Source organism: Lygodium microphyllum, chromosome 26, assembly GCF_053477565.2.
Source record: "Lygodium microphyllum isolate KBCC chromosome 26, Lygodium_microphyllum_v1.1.10, whole genome shotgun sequence".
Taxonomy (NCBI): Eukaryota; Viridiplantae; Streptophyta; class Polypodiopsida; order Schizaeales; family Lygodiaceae; genus Lygodium; species Lygodium microphyllum.
The window spans coordinates 28,358,687-28,374,936 of record NC_141160.1 but is presented as its reverse complement, the minus strand read 5'-3'; the positions used below and the strand labels follow the sequence as shown (position 1 = coordinate 28,374,936).

Genomic DNA, 16,250 nt, shown 5'->3' with positions numbered 1-16,250 from the left:
GGAAGTTAAGTATTTTTCCCTTCTTGAATGGTGTTTAGGATAGTATGTCAAACATATTAGGAGAGGGAGAGAGAGAGAGAAGAAGAGAGACAAAAAGTTTTATTAATGTCCTTTTAGATGCCTTAAAGGCATATATAACAAAGCCACAAATCAAAGGTTTATTTAACAATCCACTTTAGGAAGCCATTGGTGCAAAATAATCCATGGCAAGGCATTACGAACACTTTGCCACTTTGACAAATTGCCCATTTGCCCCAAAAGTAACTTAATACTAAGGCTTTTTGAAATCCTCTATGATGACTTTGCTTGATAAACTACCCATTTTTCCTCCTTTCTAGTAGGCTTGATCTTAGTGATTTCACATGGCTGTGCATATATATATATATATATATATATATATATATATATATATATATATATATATATATATATATATATATATATATATATATATATATATATATATATAGAGAGAGAGAGAGAGAGAGAGAGAACTAAAATGAAGGGGACTTGAAACAAATGACCAAGAAAGTAAAATCGAACTAAATTGATAGAGAGACACTAAGCCAATGAACTATATAGTGAAAATATTGTCAACGGATCACACTTTTAAGAGGGAAAGAGGGGACAATTGTGTAAAAGAGGACAATCATGTGTGTTGGCCAATTTAGGCTATGAGAGAGAGAGGGAACAATTGTGTACAAGAGGACAATCATGTGTATTGGCCAATTTAGGCAATGAGAGAGAGAGAGAGAGAGAGAGGGGATAATTGTATGATAGGTAAAGATTAAACTATAGTGACAGAGAGTTGGCAAAATGAGCCTCTCTATTGCTCTGACAAGAGTGGAGAGAGTGTGTGTGTGTATGTGTGGCAAGCCAAAAGAAAAACACCAAGGCAAGAAATGCACAAACAACAAAATGTGATGAGAATACTAGTAGGGTGGGTTATAAGGTTGCTAAGTAGGAAGCAAAGAAGGTTAGAGAGAGAGAGAGAGAGAGAGAGAGAGAGAGAGAGAGAGAGCACATCCTTAAAGAGACCTTGATAGGCATATAGGACTAGCACCAAATGCCATCAAACATAAAATTACAATCATTGTGGGGTGCTAAGAGAACAAAACCAACCTAAAATCCATATTACAATCAAAATAATCAATCCCCAGTAAGGGAGATCCTCTTCTTAGGGGGTCCCTAAAACTCCCAAATGAGCCTTATTTGCATGAAATGCCACCCACTTGTCTTCCTTTAAGGTTGCCTTCATCTTCACAATCTCAAGCTCATTCCTTTGTCTCAAAACTTTGATTTACTATCAAGCCTACCAAAAACAAGGGTGCCTTGATGCTCCCCAACATTTAAGAAATCCTCATAGAGCTAAAGGCTCCTCTTTAATTTCTTCATGCCATCCCATAGGACCTTCATGCCACCCCATAGGAAGGCCTCCAATTTAACATGCAACTCGAATTGTTTTGAAAGCTCATGCTCCTTTGCAAATTGCCCTCTAGAGTTAAATTTCATTGTAGAGAATACCAATTTCTCAATCTAATCTTCCAAAACCTAGACTATATTCTTAACAAGTCCTACATCTTCTGCAAGTACTTTAAGCACATTTACTCAAGCTTCACCATTGCCAATGTTTTGTTACACAACCCCCAAAGAATGCCTTACTTTCCCCATCTGCTCTTATGCTACACATTTTCTGCTAGGTGGGTGGGGGGCAAGGGGCGCAACACACACACACACACACACACACACACACACACACACACACACAAAGTGCACACCTACCATCTCCTCTTCCTTCCTTTACTCGCACAATTGCTCTCCTATGACCCACTAAGTCTTCTTTCAAAACATGTGCATGCGTAAGTGAAACAAATAAACCAAAATACTACCAATGTCATAATATCTCCTTTATGACTCCAACGTGGAAATTGATTTTTTGTGAGTTAATGGCTTGCCCATCCTATTTAAACAAGTAGTTTCATCCAATGTGCAAGAAAAACAAATATTGAGAGCTAGAACAAAAAACCTTAATCTTAAATGTTTTACCTTTTTCCCAAGGCATTAAATGAATTTCCCAAAATTTCTTAATTCAAAACCTCTTGTACAATATTTCATAGGCTCTTTTTTGGCAAAATTTGCAGTTCAGGGCCATGTTACCCAAAACTATTGTGAATTAGATATGAAGGTTTCACAGAAAAATAATAATTGGATTATTGCCGCTATAATCAATACTATTTCCTCCTGAAATTTTTACTTAAAGATGGCAAGATAAACTAGTTATTTATTGCATGAAGAGTAGTGGATGTGACTTTTTAAACAATTCAATCAGGTTGCTTAGAAATGTCACTTGGTTGTCTTGCTAATTTGAAGTTGGGGATAATTCCATTACCTAGCCTATAAATTCTGCCAACTATAGACAATCTATCTAGAATACTTATGTTCTTCTATCTTTAATCCCAGATACACTAAATTGAACCCAAAGGTCCAGTGTTACGAGGGTTGCTGCAGCATTGTTCCAAAAATGAGCTAGATTTCTACAGTACTCTAAGGAAGGCACTAAACCTTATACATTGGCAGCACTTGTTAGGCTTATTCAATCTACCCAGGACCAATGCTAATCCTTGTGCCTGGAATTGATGAACGTAAAGAGAGATTATGTACATGATTGATGGCTTCGATTCCAAGTATCACCATTTACCCATTAACTATTTTTTCCGCAAGCTAGGGTTGGGCTTGAAGACCTGTCCTAATAGAGCCATTTTAGGGACATCCCAATTTTCCTTGTGCCTGCATGAACCAGAAGCTTGCACTGATTAACTAAAATGCAGTGAAACAACAACATTGCCAACATAGTGTAGTCACTGCAGTGGTAATCCAACAAACTTCTGTTTTTACTTTTAAACCTAACTTGTCTATAGCAAGTTTCATGCTCACACCTGCAGATTCTCCCAGTGGTGGCATCAAAGTAATATTCAGTGAACCCTGTTGCTGCAACAAGAGAGTCAGACAACACAGGATCAATCTACTTTTCGAATACTACATATCCAAAGACATATTAATATCATTAATCAAGATAAAAGGTTGGCATAGATACACTACAAGCCAGAATTGGTCTCCAAGGGAACTTCAAAACACAACTGAAGCGCCAGTATGCCACAAATTTATCCTGTGAAGCATTACTGTACCACAATATTAGACACACACCAAGCTTGAATGATATGGGATCCCATTCACTTCACCACATTGATTTTCAGAAACTCACACTGAATTCTTCTGATTTTGTAAGTTTCACATCTGATTTCTCCAACAGAGCACCAAAGTTGCTGCAGTTATTCTTGAAGCGCTTCAAGCTTCTAAAGGACCCTGCTGGGTCTGCAAACTCACAGTCCTCTTCATAAATTCCAGTAGTCACATCTCCTGCATACATTTAACCACATATGAGATACAAAGCCAGAGTCATCACTGTTGTGTGCACACGATGATTAACTTCTATGCACTTGTGTATGCACAGCCTCAATATGGAAGAATGATGGCTGCACAAAGAGACAACAAGATGACAGTGCATACTATGCATTTGTCGTAAGATATCTGCATGCTACTCTAGGTAGGATGGCAATCCACCCTAAACAGAAAATTGGCAACTCAAAATAGGACACGATATACTTACTTACATATGCAAGATATGAGCTCTCAAGGTTTTCCTACTTGCTACCAACTTGCAAGTACAAAGCAATTCTCTTATACAACATTCTGATACTGGCAAAAACAACAGACCAATTGTCAATTTGCTCATTCCCTGAAGACCCCGAGGCAGGGAGTGCAGCAGCCATTGTTATCACGGCAATTGTCAAGCCGGGTCATTCACTACCTTTCTTTCAAGAATGGCCAAGGCCCTATCCCACTTTACATTGGTAGTGCAGCCATGGCTAGGTTTCAAACTCAAGTTGTGAATGCAATTCATTAGTTATTTCAAAGGACAAGCAAAACAAGATTGATGCTAAGTCAAGGAAATCCACGTTTTATAGATATAAACTTGATGCTAAGTCAAGGAAATCCACTTTTTATAGATACAAAGACTTAGAAAAGATAGATACCACTTATGGGATCCAAAGGCTAAAAATATATTATGCTACAATGATGTAATCTTCAATGTAGAGAAGATGCATAAACAACCCATAAAGACAATTGAGATATACAAAGTGATATTCTAAGGGGACGGATAGTCATCATATGAGTAGCATGTATGACCTATCCCACATGATACAGGGCTAGGACATTTAGAAAATGTTGATATAGGAGTGCTATAGTTGATTGGCCAGCTTCATGTGCAATTAGATAGATAGTTGGGATAGCCAAATGCTCAAGTTGTGTAGGTATTGAGTTGATCTACACAAGCCGCTAGACTACCCGTTTTAAAATGCCTTCCTTCTCATTATATGTAATATATCTGAAAGGAGAATGCTCAGTAACAGTGCTGGTGACTCAGCCTTTCAAACTCTGAAGTGTTTGCATAAATATTCCAAATGTTATGGAGCTTGCCAGATCTAGCCATAGTGTCTGCAGTTGAATGACAAGACAATATGAGTAGCTAATCAAATCAGATAACCAGTGAACATGCCAAGTATGAGATTTCCCACACAACATGATAGTATTAATATTGGCTACAACACTAGACTAAACACTATCAAAAACTAGAAGAAGACTACACGATTGATTATTCTTCTTTGAAATTGATAAGCTTCTCATCATACATAACATGTTCAAGGGGGAAAAGCTCAGCCTAAGACAGCGGTTCTGTTGTGAGGATGTGTAGTTCTAATGCTTAGCTTTGGCATTATTAAGTTGTGCGCATGCAAGGTGCACAATGAATGCAAAGTTAGTTAAGTGACTATGAATGCCTTAGTGACCCAAGTGATCAGTGGGTGGCATAGGCAAAAGCTATACAAAGTTATACCGGACAGGTATTTGTGGGTGTCTGGTGTCAGTTTGGGTCTAGGCCATTGATTAGGACATTAAATGTCCAGTGGTGACATTGGGACTAGGCATTAATTATTTAAGTAATACTAGTCCTAGGCCAATTAATGTGTGGGACAATTGAATGTCCAATGAGGGTTTGCACAGTTAATGTGAATGGGCACTAGCCAATTCTTGGGCAGGGTCAAATTGTGAATTAATTAAAATTTTAAAATTAAATTCTAAAAGTTAATTAATTAAAGCTAGAAATTACCTTTGGAAAGCGGCCAAGTGGCAAAACAAGCTGCCACTTATTATCAAAACTTCCCATTGGAGGAGGGCTGTTTGGGGGCTGGGTCATTCTAGCATTCGGAGGCTGAGGAGGGAAGGAGGAGCCATCAGATGTGCTATAAGATAGGAGACAATTGATCCCACAACAGAAGTGGACAAGGGCAGCACGTTTCCTTCTCTGCCTCAATGAGAGGTGGTGGTAGAAGAGGAGGGCTTGCCAATCATACTAGTCACATTGGGGTTTTACCTCCCTTTTGAAGAAGTTGGCACCATCAAATTTGCCATCAGAGATACCAATCAATAGACACTCCTTTCAGCTGATTTTCTCTCTTGTCTACCAATTAGTCCTCAATCTAGAGCTTCAGGATAGTAGGATGTACTGAAGGAAACGCCAAAATAGTCTCAAGGTGCTCCCAATGTTGTCAATGAGCAAAAGCAACTAGTGCCAATGGGGCAAGACATGCAAATGCAAGGCCAACTTAGTAGTGCCAATCCACTAGATTTTGGATAGCAAGGCATGCATGCAAATATGGAGCACTCCGGATACTTTGGGGTGGGTACGATATTCCACGCCATGGCTGATCAGGGACCGTATATGGGATGTGTGGTACAAATCCTTATGGTATGCAACATCCAATGCATGGAATGAAAGGTCCAATGTATCTAGGTATGGCAAGTGGAATGCAAAACCCCATGTATGGTAGCATTGGCATGATACTTGGGGCACAAAGTAGCATACATGGTAATGCATCTGCACCCCTTAGTATGTATGGCGTACAACGAATGAATGTTGGTCATGGAAATACTTCATATGGTGCTAGTTATAATGCAAATACAGCCAATGCAACATTTATGCAGCCATCAATTTATGATAACGAGGCTCCAAAAGGACCAACAAAGGACTATGATGAGGGTGGTAAAGGGGTGAAGTTTGAGGCCTTTAGTGGTGCACAAGATCAAGAGAGAAGAATTCAAATGAGGGATGAGAGAGGAACAAAATGTGAAGTGTAGTGAATAGGCAAGACAACCAACACATGTGAACCTTCCCTTAAGAGAGTAGATCAGGCTGAAAATGTAGAGGAGAAAAACATAAGTAGACACTTGTTAAGAAACATGAATGTGCACAAGAAGAAAACGCAATAGTTGAAGCAAAACGATGGATGGGTAGATCAAGTTGCAGGCTGAGGCAGAAAAAACACAGGTACAGCACTGACAATGCAGAGTAAGCAGGCCACCCAGTAGCTGAAAACTGCTACCCAGCTGTCAAATCAATTGCTCAGGCCAGCTGGATTAGAGTAGCAGCAAAACACAAACTTTGGAGCAGTCATGAAGAGCAATCACACTGGAAACACATGTCAGAATGATGTGGAGCAATGCAAGCAAAGAGATAATGAAAAAAGCCTATCTTCTCGGAGAGGGTGGTAAAACCTGATCAAGCACTTAATTACAGCAATTAACAAATGAACACAAATTGAAATGCACACATTATCATGATAATCTTGGACATTGGGTAACCTATTGGCCTCAAAACTAGTGCCCCTAGGAGAGATCAGGCCTGAGGTAAACTAGCAAGGGAAAACACAAAAAGCAGGCCCAAAGCTTGCTGAAGATTCCTCAAATGGACAAAGGTTGCTGACCGCAAGCCCGCCGAATTGTCACCGAGAGCCTCTATGCAAGGATCATGAACAGGCCTGTTGAGACAACTGGGGAGAAGAGGGTACACCAGCCACAAAAAGCAGCAAGAATCTCTCACAGAAGCACACTTGGTGATGATACCATGTGAGCATGAATGTAGAAGTGGGAAACACAACTGAGAAAGAGACAATGAACATGGAGAAGGGAGAACGTGAATGAATGATGCTGGAAACAAACCAGGACCAAATACCAGACTGAGGGCCTTGGATAAGTGCCAGAAGGGCAGGGCAGCGAGGGCACTGGACAGAGCAGCAAAGGGGAAGGAACATTGATGATGAGGAGAGACAAGAGAAAATGATGACTGGCTAGAGAGATAAGTGTCTGCCAGCAGAGGAGGAAAAGCCATAAATAGCCAACCATAATGCAACTGGCTAACCTGCATTTTGGACCTGAAAATGTTGCCAAGAAGCTGCATAAACTACCTGACTACTGGAGAAAAATGCAGACTACTGAGGGAAATACCATGTGGCAGCTGCACAGGAATTGAGCAGCTTTGGGCAGCCAAATCAAGCTGGATGCCCAGTGCCAGAGCTCACTAGGAGATGGACACAGAGAAAGACATGGAAAGACATAACTGCCGAGACAGATATCTATCCTCATCCGTCTTCTCAGTCATGGAGGCATCCATATGCACTGTGTATCTATTCTGTTCATTATGACTATGATAGAACAAGAGAACATCTTATCTTAGCCTTCTTGTGCACTCTCAAATCATTTGCAATGGAGAGTGTGTGCCCAAACTCCAGAGTTCGCATAATCTTGCCTATGTTTGCAGCTTGCAACTGCTGCAGATTGTGCTCCAAATTTTGACCAAGTTGCCAACAATCGTATCAAATGCTTGCCATATAACCTTTCCAACCTACCTGACTGGTTAAAATCTAATATTGCTGCACATTTGGCCTGCTGTCCAGTTTTGTGCCTGTTCATTGACCAGCTTGCTTTCTCATGGATGAATTCAGCTAGGTGTGTCCAAGACTGCATGATTAGCTCGTCCTTCTGCTGTAGTCCCTCTGCTATAGTTCAGCTGTGGTTGGTGCAGTCCCAAAGCTCTATGACATCTCTGTTCATAGAAACACTATGGATTTAAAGATTCCTGATGCTGGGTGATCAGGCATCTTGTGCTTGCATGGAATCCTCTTCAAAGAAATGACATAACATATCCGATGTCATTCCAGGCGGTGCTCGTGCAGCAAACACATTTCATCAAAACCTTTGGGTCTAGTGAAGGTTGGATTGTCCGTGTCTCTTGAAAAGAAAATTTCAATGCTATAGTACTATACAATTTGATAGCGCCTTTAGCTCATTGTGTTACTTTAGAATTGGGATTCAAATTGGCTTGTGTGGAATCTTCTTCGTTATCCTATTCAGGATTACTGCATCTTCACAGGAGTGAATGCGTGAATCCGATCATCGCGTGCGAATCTTAAAGGCACATTCTATGGAAGCCAGAGTTTAAGAATGAAAGAGCAGGAATACCTGTGACAAAGTAGCCTTTGGCATAGTCATCCTTGACTGCATCGATGACGTATTCGCGGGTGAGAGGGCCGCGAATCGAGTCGGGGCTGTCAGAGAGGGAGACGGAGGACTTGGGGTTGAAGGCAGCCACGATGTTGCCGAGTGCCTCTGCGCCGTACCACGCGAGACGCAGGACAACATTCGCCTCGTCGTCACCATCTCTTTCCACCTTCTCACTGGCCGCCGGGCCGCTGCCGGGCGGCCTGCCCGCAGCGGCAAGCACAGGGGAGAGCTGCTTCCTGACGGTGCTCCCTGCCCGATGATGATGATGAAGACGATGACCCCTGAGCAGAGAGCGATGCTTGATGACTTGCCGATGTGGTTGCTGGAGGATGGAAGAAGAAGAAGAAGAAGAAGAAAATAGGGATGATGCTGCCAATACAGCACTCAGAGTCGTTGCCATGTCTTGCGAGCTCACTCACTGCCTACAGCTGGTACATGTCGCGAGCGTGTGCGACGCCACGATGTCTATCGTCCACATGTCACGACTAGAGCCACAAGCCATGCCTAATTAAATGTAACTTGCACAAATTTGCATAGTCTAAGTTTAATTAATTAATTAATTAATAGCACTTATGCTAGGCTTATTTGACCATTCTTAACTTTGAGTCATAACTTTCTAGATTTAATCATCGTATTCTATTAACTTGGAGAAGCCCAAAGACTTGGCAATCATTTATAAGTGGAAATAGTATTCTCTCTCCTCAATACCCTTTTCTCTCTCTAACTCACCTCTCTCTCTCTCTCTCTCTCTCTCTCTCTCTCTCTCTCTCTCTCTCTCTCTCTATATATATATATATATATATATATATATACAACTCTCTCACCTCAAATACCCTCTCACCTCATTGGCATAGGTGGGGTCCTAGCCTAGTCAAAGTAAGAGTGGCCCTCTTTTTTATGGTACTCCATAAGGTCTCTAAAGAGTTACGAGTGGTTAAATAAACTAGTCACACGATGTCGAACTTGACTATGTAAACTTGTGCAAGTAAAATTTACTTGGGTATTGCGTGAATCTTATTTTACTTTACTATCAGTCTTATATTACACATGAAGAGATACTTGTATTAATTGAAATGTCAGGTCCTACATCTAAACTTACTTAAGGTGCAAGACATGCACATGTCAATAGACCTATGCCATTCGATAATAGATCGGCATGCTTGTGGCCTTTATTAAAAACAAATTAATTAACTTGTACATATGGACGTGTATGGGGCCTTTGTTAAAAACAAATCAATTAACTTACATGAGACTTACGTTAGGTTCCAAGCCCACTGCCAACACCTTGCTTGGAACTCTCATTAGTCAACTTAATATCGATTAGTAGTGCGCAAATTGCATTTTGTCTCTCCTTTGTACACTAGTACATTTGTTCCATGTGTGTGCACGCGCGTGCTATATGTGGGCTCCAATGAGGTTTCATCATGCACATGACCATGTTGTTTTGCAAGCAAAAGTCTCTTGCACACAAGTCCATGGACTTGTGTATATCGCAACTCTAAGGGCACCCAAACTACCAACTCAATGCATGGTCCCATTACAACATCCATTTTGGTGACTAGACAAGGTGCTTTGATTGCTACTCGTGAGAATGGAACCTTGACCTTAGGTTTAACACCATCTCACTACCACTTGAGCTAGTAGGCCTTGGTAAGTGCCCATCTTATATAACCCATGAGTTTTAAACAAATTTGGATCGCACCATTACCTTTAGTCTTCCTATCTCTCTATGTTTTCTCCTACCTTTGCAAAGCTTTAGTGTTCTGTTTAAGGATGGTCCTATATATTTTTAAGATTTTTATATTTATTAAAGAAAATTTGACCCAAACTTTAGGCTCTCCATGCATTCTCATAAAAACTCCTTATTAGCCCATTCTCACACTCTTTTCTTGCACAATTCTCATCACATTGTCTTCTTGGGCCTTCACATGTTCCCAATGCCTTTTATTTAGGAAACACCCCCCCCCCCCCCCCTCGATTGGGGAAGCCATCATGGCTTCACATATATGCTTATGTCTACAACATCATGGGACTCCTCTCCAATTTGGCTTTGTATCCTCGATTAGCATGATGCAACATGAGGCTCAACTTTCTTAAAAAACTCTCTTCAACATGCATTTGGTTTAACATAAACTTCAACACTTGTTCCAATATAGATTTGATAGTCCTCTCTTCCAGCAATCAATTCCTCAACATTCTATTGTACATTCTTTTTGGCATGGAGGCATCCTCCAAGATCCAATGGCTAGAACCAAGTTCAAATCTTCCAGGACAATCTCTAGACATCTTTCATCATTAACCTCAAGGAAGTTGTAGAGGAGAGAATGACCATCAATTTCAAGGTTGTAGCAACCAAGAGTTGCTAAACTTCCCCACCAAAATCTTGGGGAATTGGATAGTAGGAAAGACAAAGAGACTCAAGCTATGTCAAAAATGCAAAAAGATATGTCTATGTTTCTTGTGTCTTTCACTAACTATGATCTTTAGACTACAATCTATAGGTCGAGAGCTTTGATTGGGCTTTGCCATGGGGCCAAACCTCCTACAAAATTGATAAACAATTGGATGAATTTTGATTGGGAAGCCACAAACTAGAAAGACCATTGTACCCAATTCCCAAATCATATATATTTTTTATGTGTGAGAATAAAGGCATGGTGATTAATGTTCTCATCCATGGACAATGGATGTTTTGTGATTTCCTCCTCACCCACTTGAAGTGGACTAAGAAGTGTGAAACCAATGGACTAAAGTTGATTAAGGTCCGAGTTTGGTTCAAATTTCCAAATCTTTCATTATACTTATTTGCATTTCTTAACCCTTCTTCCAAAAAAATCATGGGAGGCAAACCATATTCAAAAGTGATCCTTGATGGCATCTACAAAATTTTTATGGAGCCAATTATCAATCAAAATCTTCCAACCTTAGATACTAAAGGAAATATGCTAAAAGACAAGGATGTGGCATATAGAAATTTGCCAAATGCATGTTTTAAGTGTTTTAGAGTAGTTCATTTTGTTAAGAACCACCCTTTAAAAGAAATCTGGATCCCCTCTCTGATATATGAGAACATGGAAAACAAGAAGATTATTATTAAATTGTGAATGATAAAGATCGGAATAAAACTTAACACCCAAACTATAGCAACAATGTTAGCATCAATTTTGAGGCCAAATGGGCCATTTGATTAACTTTCACAAATGAAGAGATTAATGAATAGGTAAAGAGGACAATAACATATGTGGACATATGTAACATTCGACTTTCTACTAATACAAATAAACTTCATCTATTTCTCACATAGAAGGCACTAGTTGAAGATCCTTTACATACTACACATGTCGAATGTTTGATGCCATTTGTTATCTTATCATTTGAAGATTGAAATCTGTTCTTCATAGTGAAAGTTGACATTTTCTCTTTTGAGTTTGTTGGCCTTATGAGTATCTTTGCAAGAGGAAAGCATTGTTATCCAATCGTGGAGCTTGAACGTGGTTAGATGCCATACATCATCCTCTCTTGTATTGTAGTAAGTGCACAACATATAGAGATGCATAGTTATAGAAACCATGAAAGAGAGGATGATGCCATACATCATCCTCTCTTGTATTGTAGCAAGTGTACACCTATATAGAGATACATAGTTGTAGAAACCATGAAAGAAGTATGAGGTATTAAAAAGAAATGAAGTTGGAATAGAGGTAGGTTCATTAAAACATAAGGTTGGATTTGAGCTAAGGTACCAAAACAATATGACCATGAGATGATGTACACAAAAGAGGATAAATGGCAAAAATATTGAAATATCTATTAAATCAAGGTTGAAAATTTATTTCTAAAATTTAAAAAATGATTAAAAATAATCCCACTTTTCAAAATATCTATCAAAGATGGATAAGTTTAGAATCCCCTTTTCATATTTTCAAAGTTTAAGATCAACTATATGTTTTCTTTGTATTTTCCTTGTCCAATGAACTTTAAGACTAACTTTGAGAACTTTGTAAATATGTGGTTCTATAAACAAGTGTGGAATGGAAGCGGCTAGAGTCACTCATAAGTATATTTAATATCATGCATGTAGGTTTGGTAACCTTATTTACCTTGACCATCCTCCAACTTTCTTCATTAAAACATTTTTTTTAAATGTTGGACATACATTGTTCTAGGAAGCACACAAGCCTGTGGAAGGTTGGAATAGCTTTTTGCACATGATCTTGATTCACTTACAAATTGTGATACACCTAATGATAGAACCATATAGTTCTTTGGTCAAAGGTTATTAAAGGCATTTAAATATTTGCACAAAATCAAAATAATATGGTTGGATATGAAATCTTGTTGACTGCATTAGATTAAATCTTGAGATCAGATTGGAAATCAATGGAGAAAGTATACAAGGGTTATTTGTTTCTTTGGAGGATCTTTCTAAGGATATCATCATGTTATCATACAATATCTTAAGGCAATTCATCTTTGGACTTTGAGGAAAGCGATGATCACTTTACTATGAATATCCATGTGGTCAATGAGGATTCAAAGTATTTGTTAGTAAATAAGAAATTGGTAGATATAAGAGAAACTCTTCACATTTTGGCTACAATCACAGATATGAAATCTTCATTTTTGTTAATTTTGAATTGATTGGAAGAGTGGCAAAAAAAAACTTATACTACCCTAACAAGGCATTGTAAAAGTTTCAAAGCCATAAAACTAGATACACTTTTAATGTATATGTGAAATTAATAAAATGTTCCTTTTTAGTGCTTCATCTAGATTAAAATTTGGGGATTTTGTTGCACTACAAAATCTCAACAGAGCATGCCATTTGACACCCCCTTAGTTGGTCAAGAGGCTCAATCCATGAACTACGATGACTATCTCTCACCTAGCCTCTCACACAATCTATGAAGACAATAATTAGCTTGTGGTGAGCTTGCAAGGCACTCCACTGAGTCACAATGGTTGCACTTAGTAAACTCCACAATCCACGCTAGTGCTCTTCATCATCGACCCTTTACGGCCTCCACATACATTAGATGAGCATAGATTTGGCAAGAGATGACATGGTATGGTAGTTGCCAAGTACAAGTTGCACGAGAGGGAGCCTGGCTCTTATAAAATAATGGCACCAAGAGTTAAAAAATAAATGATAGTATCCAACATTTGTAAAAAAATAATCAATGTCTTCCAAAATTTGTATCAAAATTGATCTAGAGTGATTTTCTTTGTCTTGCCCAATCTTTTTGCATTAACATTCATTCCCCTTCTAGATGAGTGCCAATCTCATGGCATGTTTGCCAACCAGATGGTGTGGCTACTAGTGAGAGGCTGTGGGATGTCTAATGCGAAAAGTGGTAGGGGTGGATAGTGTGATGTGGCAAAAGAGATGTGGGTGGTGTGGTACAAGGAATTGAAAGCATTTGAGGTGGCTTGTAGAGAAGAAAGAAGCCATGGCCCCAATGATGAAGATATGATGATGGAAACGGGCCACTAATGTTGATGGTTTCTTAGGAGCTTTATGGTACTTGTTTGACATATGCTCTACTTAGGGAGGTATGTTTAACTACTCGTGCAGTGGGAGCATGCTCGTGCATGTAGAACTGGGAGCTGGATTGAATTCCAAGTAAACTTGAAATGTTGTCCCACACTTGACGACCAAGTTGGTGATAGAGTGTGGTGTGGTGCTTTCCTCAAGGTGATACATCATCCAAGAAGGCTTGGGATGTCTTGCCCTTGATGTGCCTTTGGGTTGTGATGTGGGGAAGGGGTTAGGGGATTGCCTTAGATGCAATAAATGTGTATGTGCTTTTCTTTTCTTTTTCCCTTTGAATAAATACGCAACAATTTACAAGGTACCAAGGAGGAATAGATCACTCAAATATAGGCTTGAGTGTGCACTCCAAACAACCCTTGTTGAGAAGATACTACTTGACATACTCCCATAACTACAGTGATGTCTCTTGAAAGAATGAGTGTGAACATGTGGCGAATTTGTTTTCCACCATGTCCTCCAGTAATAGGTTGGCAATAATAGGGTGTGGAGGTGAAGATGAACCATTCCTACTCGATCAATTCCAATATTGATGTTGAAGAAGGGTAGGGGTGGCTCATCTTCATAAGGGGTTACTGGTTCATGGAAGAGCCTGATGAGGAGCTAGAGATAGTTATAGGTGGTGGTTTGGGACTAGCAAACTCTCTTGTGAAATGCACAAAGGAGGGGCATTAGGTCAATTGGATAGAACATGTATATTCTATCAACATGGGTTACTCTAATATTGGGGATCTTTGGTAAATTATACCTCCCATATTCATTTTCCTGATAATCTCGGCCATGCCTTCTTGGGTAGGGACAAAAAAGTGGATTTTCCCAATCCTCCTTTCAAGAATAGATGAAAGCTTCCTAGGCCATCTTATTGCCTTCCACAAGAGGATATTGCCATTTTGGTAGTCTTGACCATACTTCCATGGGGTTCAATTTTAGACATCCCCCTCTACTTCCCTAAATCATGCAAGACTTTTGATAAGCTTCCACTTGTAGGGGATTAAGCCACTTTACAGGTAATGTTTTCAGTTTGTTCATATGAATAGTCCTACAGTGCACAAGGGCAGTGGCTTCGTGAATCGGCTTTCCTTGTTCACCTTGAAGTCAAACTTCATAGTAGGGTTGACCTCTTAATTCTCTTAATATTTATGTATTGTCTTCTTTGTATTTTCTTCCTCTTCCCATGGTAAGAGCTCAGGGGGGATGGGATACTCTATCACTCTTTATGGCTGAGCTCGCAAGGTCTAGACCATGGCCATGTAGGCCTCTTGCTTTGGGTCTTCCTCTTCAACTATTGGCTACCCTAACTCCCCTATGTCAAAATTTGGTAAGTTTGGTAGATCCATGGGAATTCTCATGATTTTGGGTGGGTCTAGGGAAAAGGGAAAGGTCAATTGGGACTATTCAGGTCATATCAATCCTATTGCCTTGAGTTCATGCCTTTTTGCTTTAACTATTGGATTAGGTCTTCTTGGTTTGGCCCCTATGTTATTAGGTTGATTCATTGAATTTTCTCCATGCTTTCCAAGGTGTTGTTGGAAAGCAATCCTAGTTGGGACTTGAGTTCTTCTAGACTCTTAGATTGAGGCATATAGGCTATGATTGTGGCTTCTCTAAATAGCTCCTATTGCTTCACCATAATCAATTTGTAGGCTTCTAATAGGACTTTGTGCTGGCTTTTGCTGTATAGGGCTACTCCTAAGTCACTACTAAGCTTCATCAAGGTGGTCTCATAGAGCCTGTGCATGTCATGTTCTACCATGCTCACGGCTCCTAACAAGCTATTGGAAATGGTCTCCTACAAGCCTGTATATGAGGCACTCCATTGACCCTATATTTGCTAATGCTCTAGGTGCCTCATCTCATGTAAATATATCTTTGCTTTCTCCTAGGCTACTTCAATCTTAGTGTCTATGAGATGGTAGTCGATTACCATTATCTGTGTGCTTAGCTCAGGTATTTTTGTTTTATAGTCTCCAAGTGATTGGTCTTGCCTCATGAGCCTATCTTGAAGCTCATTCATGGCAGTCACCTAGCTCTTAAGCTTATCCTAAAGCTTTTTAAGAGCTATGTCATGCTTGTATAGCTAATCCTAAGATCTTGTACCTATTTCTCTTGGAGATCTTTGAGCATAGTGTCATGCTCTTTTAGCTACTGTTGGAGATCCACGATCACTGAGTTGCACTTCTAAAACTTGTGTTGGGACTCTTGCTTGTGCTTTTCTTGAATCTCCTTAAATGCCTTGTCCCAT

General features: G+C 39.6%; 1 protein-coding gene across 2 annotated transcripts; it reads right to left on the bottom strand.

The window, feature by feature from the left end:
- Positions 1 to 2,248: 2,248 nt before the first annotated feature.
- LOC148013087 (Nuclear transport factor 2 (NTF2) family protein) lies at positions 2,249 to 8,934 on the bottom strand. 2 transcript variants are annotated; one of them, XM_087668288.1, is made up of 5 exons: positions 8,416 to 8,934; positions 3,263 to 3,417; positions 3,095 to 3,166; positions 2,937 to 2,988; positions 2,249 to 2,787 (listed from the first exon to the last, which is right to left on the bottom strand). In XM_087668288.1, the coding sequence occupies exons 1-5, from the start codon at positions 8,855 to 8,857 to the stop codon at positions 2,747 to 2,749; spliced, it is 762 nt and encodes a 253-aa protein (XP_087524414.1). In that variant the 5' UTR covers positions 8,858 to 8,934; the 3' UTR covers positions 2,249 to 2,746. The 2 variants fall into 2 exon arrangements, with proteins under 2 accessions (XP_087524414.1, XP_087524413.1); XM_087668287.1 differs by having other exon boundaries at positions 2,252 to 2,787; positions 3,100 to 3,166.
- Between the last annotated feature and the right edge of the window lie 7,316 nt (positions 8,935 to 16,250).

What these genes read in the sequence shown, in the direction of transcription:
- LOC148013087 (XM_087668287.1), bottom strand. Translation starts at nt 8,857, where the DNA reads ATGGCAACGACTCTGAGTGCTGTATTGGCAGCATCATCCCTATTTTCT. An exon ending in CAAAATCAGAAGAATTCAGT is followed by an intron (nt 3,167 to 3,262) that starts GTGAGTTTCTGA and finishes AATGCTTCACAG; the next exon opens with GATAAATTTGTGGCATACTG. An exon ending in ACCACTGGGAGAATCTGCAG is followed by an intron (nt 2,788 to 2,936) that starts GTGTGAGCATGA and finishes TGGTTCATGCAG; the next exon opens with GCACAAGGAAAATTGGGATG.